This window comes from Zingiber officinale, chromosome 10B, assembly GCF_018446385.1.
Source record: "Zingiber officinale cultivar Zhangliang chromosome 10B, Zo_v1.1, whole genome shotgun sequence".
In the NCBI taxonomy this organism is placed as follows: domain Eukaryota; kingdom Viridiplantae; phylum Streptophyta; class Magnoliopsida; order Zingiberales; family Zingiberaceae; genus Zingiber; species Zingiber officinale.
The window spans coordinates 24713624-24718888 of record NC_056005.1 but is presented as its reverse complement, the minus strand read 5'-3'; the positions used below and the strand labels follow the sequence as shown (position 1 = coordinate 24718888).

The 5265-nt window shown below is 47.8% G+C and overlaps 1 protein-coding gene across 1 annotated transcript; it reads left to right on the top strand.

Moving 5' to 3' along the window:
- Nucleotides 1-386: 386 nt before the first annotated feature.
- Nucleotides 387-1391, top strand: LOC122029018 (adenylate isopentenyltransferase 1, chloroplastic-like). The gene has a single exon (XM_042587980.1). It carries the CDS (start codon nucleotides 387-389, stop codon nucleotides 1389-1391), a length of 1005 nt encoding a protein of 334 aa, XP_042443914.1.
- The last annotated feature ends 3874 nt before the right edge of the window (nucleotides 1392-5265 follow it).

The following is a 5265-nucleotide window of genomic DNA, read 5'->3' as shown; positions in this document are numbered from 1 at the left end:
ATTAAACTTAAAGAATAAAAGTAATTAACACACTTGCCTATAGAGTTTTACACACGCACGCCCTTACGAAAATCTTAAAAAAAAATGTTTTGAATTTTTTATTATTTTTACGCTTAATACTAATCCAATTCTTAAATACGGCAAAATTAATTGACATAATTAGAAACTTCAAAAAAAAAATTAAATAAAAAATAAAAAAAATTAATGCTACCCTGGGCGCTCAGCGTAACATTAATTCTAAAATTAATAGATAAGATTAACATTCTTCTTAAGCCAGACTTAAAGTGTCTATAAATTCTCTTGAAATTAAACTCATTGCAACGTACAAATCTCCACAAAACGACTTCTAAATCTTTCTTCAACCAAGAGTCAAGACCATCACGAAGATGGAGGTTGCACCGCTTTGCATGTCCAAATACGAGAAGGTGTTTGTCTCCTGTGCTTTTTCTTGCAGTACTGAGAAATGCAACTGCCACCACGGTAGCCATGCCGCCATTAATGGCGTCGTCGTCGACATGCCAAGAACGCCCAGGTCCAAGGAAAGACTGGTAGTGGTCATGGGCGCCACTGGCACAGGCAAAACCAAGCTCGCCATTGAGTTGTCGCTCAGGTTCTTAGGCGAAGTCATCAACTCTGATAAGATCCAAATGTACCCCGGGCTCGACATCGCCTCCAATAAGATTGCACCGGCGAAGCAGCGTGGGGTTCCGCACCATCTGATAGATTTTTTTGATTCGGCATCTGGGGAGTTACTGGCCGCTGAGTACCGTGCCGTGGCTGGCTACAAGATTCAAGAGGTCTCGGCTCGCGGCCGAGTGCCGTTCCTCGCTGGAGGGTCGAACTCGTTCGTCTACGCGCTGCTCGCTGACCAGTTCGACCCCAACTACAACCCGTTCCTCAGCAAGGAAATGAGGGAGGAAAGGGCCCCGCAGTACGACTGCTTGTTCATCTGGGTGCACGTGGACGCCAAAGTGCTGGCCGAGCACCTCGCACGCCGAGTTGACGAGATGGTGCAGGAGGGCTTGATGGACGAGTTGGCCGACTTCTTCATGAAGGAAGGGGCGAAGGAGAAGTATCTCGGGATCGGGAAGAGCATCGGGGTGCCGGAATTCCGAGCTTACTTCACTGAAAAGGGCCAGCGGACTCAACCAGTCTACGAGGCGGCGCTCGCTGCCATGAAGGAGAACACGCGCTTATTGTCGGAGATACAAATACAGAAGATCAAGCGACTGCAGTCGATGGGCTGGCCGCTGCTTCGAGTGGACGCCACGGCTGCTGTGACGGCGTATCTCTCCGGTCAGGAGGGTGCCATGGCGGTGCCTTGGCAAAGGGATGTGATTGAGCCGAGCACGACTGCTATGGCACAGTTTTTAGAGAATAGATCAAACTAATTAGAATTGGCCACTAAATTTTGCGCAAGATCAAAAAAAAATTTAGCTTCCTGAGATGATGTAGGAATTCTTTAGGAGAGGTACGTTTTAGGCTCTCGAAATTCCTTTTCCAGTAATCTTCCGTACTCTATATAAATTAATAAAGGTCTTATTTGCAGTTGGTATTCAAATAAATTCATGACTACATAAAGTTAAATAATATGACATTATCTGGTGTCTTTTTAATGACCTACTTGTTTTCTTAAAAAGCACCTAAATTCAAATTAGTGCGAGTATTAAAAAGTTTGATAAACTTAGAAAGGAGGGATACTATTTGATAAACTTAAAAAAGTTCAAATTACTCAACACTATAAATTTATATAAATCCTTAGCTACTAGACGAAATTTTATATCAATCAATAATACTGTCAACTCTATATTTTATACTTTATAGTGAACACCCAACTCTATACTTTATAGTGAACACCATGGGTATTCCATCATAAATCAAAAAAAAAAAAAAATCATCATGTTTTGTATATTTACACAATCTTCCCTATATACATTTTCTAAATATACAAAAATCATCACAAACGATGGAATAATACAATCCACATACAAACAAATCAAATATAATCCACACACATATATCATATAATAATCATACACAAATAATTACACTTATAAAATCCACACAAAAAATCACATTTCATACATTTTAATGATTCATTCTTTGTTTTTTAATACAATCCATATAAGCGCAAATAAACTAACATCATAGTAATAGAAATAATTATAATTATCTGAAAGAAATAAGATTAAACAAATCTACAAAATATATATGTAAATATTCATATCTAAATTCAAGTTTACAGAATACATATCTAAATTCAAGTTTACAGAATACATACCGCAATAGAAAGTTCTTCAAAAAATACAAGAACACTAAATAATAAAGAAAATCTTGTAAAAAGTCAAATACAAAATGATCATGTTGATATATAAATAAATAGTTTACATAGATATCCATCATAGCTTCATTACTCGCGTCACGCTCGGCTCTCTTCTTCTCCGCATCAACCCTCCACTGATCCATGTCAGCCATCCTCTAATCCATTTAATCCGGCAATAATGACGGGGGCCCCCCTTTGAGGGAAGTCAACGCCACGTGGAGGTCAAAATCCTAAGGGCAAGATGAGGTTCGGCCGATCGGGTAAGGGTCGGATCAACCAGCCGAACGGGTCAGAACAGAATCAAAGACAACCCGGCGGGGAGTCGGGTTTCCGACGCTCATGGTGAACAAGGTTGCCAGGCCGATCGGGTGGCCCGCTCGGCCGAGGCATAAGGCAGCAATGCCGTGAACAGTCTCAGCCGAGCACACGACCGGGAATATCCCGAGCGGACCAATACATGCGTCCGGTCGGATGTGATGGGATTGCCGATCGGCTGGGCGCTCGGCGTGGGGAGAAAAGACAAAAGGACTAAGGAACAACTTCTGACAACAAGTATGTTCGAGGACCAAGACATGCACAGAGCCCTATGACGGAAGGTTCTACTGTCCCATCAGAGAGGTGCTCGGACTGTAGCAGTATGGTGTCAGACAAGCTCCTCTGACAAGCACATACTGAGGTATGGTAAGAGGACACGTATATACCTCGGTATGTGTGCATAAGCCTCCTCACAGCTCTATATAAGGGTCCTCATACTTCGCCGAAGGTACGCATTCTCGCATCTTCGGAGCCACTTCATAGTTTCCTCTTGCCTGACTTGAGCGTCGGAGGGTCGTCGCCGGGAACCCCTTCCCGGCCCGACTTCCTTGCAGGTTCGCCGGAGATCCCTACGATCGGCCGGAGATCCACGTCATTAGTTCGGAGAGCGCCACGTGACCAGCGTCCATTGATTCAGCGTTCGGACAGGATCAAATTGGCACCGTCTGTGGGAACGCACCTGCATCCGAGCGGAAGCAATGGACGAAGCTGGACGACCGCATACGGTGATGCTCTCCATGGAGGAGCTCGACGCTCTGATCGAGGCAAGAGCAGCTAAGCTTGTGGAACAACAAAAACAGAAGGCGCAAGCCGAGCAGATCGAGCAACAAGCGACGTCCACGTCAGGAGGCCGAGCGGAAGCACCACCGGCCACTTTCCATCGGGCCCTATTTCGTACGCCTCCTGAAGCCGCAATAGTTAACCGTGATCGAGGATCTTCGTCCGACGAGGCGCCTCTGCGAGACAACAGAAAAGGCAAGGCCCCCCGAACGGACGCCTCCCCCGAGCGGATCAACCGGTAATTTTCAGAGGCCATCCTGCGGGACCCTCTACCAAAGCACTATGTGCCCTCGGCGATCGGTGAGTACAACGGAACCACCGACCCGGACGACCATCTTGGTAAGTTCGACAACACAGCTACCCTACATCAATACACAGATGGAGTAAAGTGCCGGGTGTTCCTTACCACCCCGTTCCCCGGAGTGGCCACCGTCGATCGCCGTCATCCGACAGGCGACATCGACACCGTGAGGCCGATCGATGACAGTCTCCCGAGCGGTATCATCCTCAGAGGCACGAGGACAATTCCCGGGTATCTAAGGAGCGACCTAGGCCGTCCGCACGGGAGGAAGAAAACAGAAGCAACACGTCCCGCGGCGAAATCAACATCATCGCTGGCAGGCCGACCGGAGGTGACTCCAACAGAGCAAGGAAGGCAAGTGTCAGGCAGCTGCAGATCCACGCGGTCAGCTGCAGTCAAGAGCGGGCGAGCGGGCCCGAAATCAGTTTCGGACCCAGAGATCTTGAGGGAGTCGAAGTGCCATATGACGACGCGCTCCTCATCAAAGCGGTAATAGCTAACTATACTATTCACCGTATTTTTATCGATACAGGCAGCTCGGTCAACATTATATTCAAAAAGCCTTCGACCAATTGCAAATTGATCGAGCCGAGTTGCTGCCCATGATGACCCCCCTCTACGGCTTCACGGGCAATGAAGTTCTGCCGGTCGGACAGGTCCGACTGGCTATTTCGCTAGGAGAAGAGCCGCTCAGAAGGACGCGGACTGTAAACTTCATTGTGGTCGACTCTCCCTCTGCATACGATGTCATCTTGGGGCAACCAGCACTCAGTGAGTTCCAAGCGGCCGTCTCCACCTTCTACCAAAAAATCAAGTTCCCGGTTGAAGATAAAGTTGGAGAAGTGCGAGGAGACCAGCTGGCGGCTCGGCGATGCTACGTCGAGATGGTTCGAGCCGAAGCTAACTCCGCTCGGAAGACGCCATGGATCGAGGTGAACGCCATAACCGAAAAACCACCCTCCATGGTTTATGAAGAAAAAAGAGGAAGTGCAGATTCACCCGACCCGATCGGAGGCCACCACATTCATTGCAGCCGATCTGGAGGCAAGCCAGAAAAAGGAAGTGCTCAAATGTCTCCAGAGAAATTGTGATGTCTTCGTTTGGTCGACGCATGAGCTGCCCAGAATTTCGCCAAGTATAGCGCAACACGAGCTCCACGTCCGATCGGGCGCTCGGCCGGTGAAGCAAAGGAAGAGGGGCTTCAGCGCCGAACAAAATGCCATCATCCGAGCGGAGGTCGAGAAGCTCCTGGAGGCCGGCCACATACGCGAGGTCCAGTTCCCGAGCTGGCTGGCGAATGTGGTACTAGTCTCCAAGCCGGGCAACAAGTGGAGGGTTTGCATCGATTTTCGGGATCTCAACAAAGCATGCCCAAAGGATTTTTATCCTCTGCCCCGGATCGATCAACTGGTGGACTCCACAGCCGGCTGCGAGTTGATATGCATGCTCGACGCCTATCAGGGCTACCATCAAGTGTCGCTCGCCCGAGAAGATCAAGAAAAGGTTAGCTTTGTCACTGCCGACGGCACTTACTATTACAATGTAA

What these genes read in the sequence shown, in the direction of transcription:
- LOC122029018 (XM_042587980.1), top strand. Translation starts at nt 387, where the DNA reads ATGGAGGTTGCACCGCTTTGCATGTCCAAATACGAGAAGGTGTTTGTC.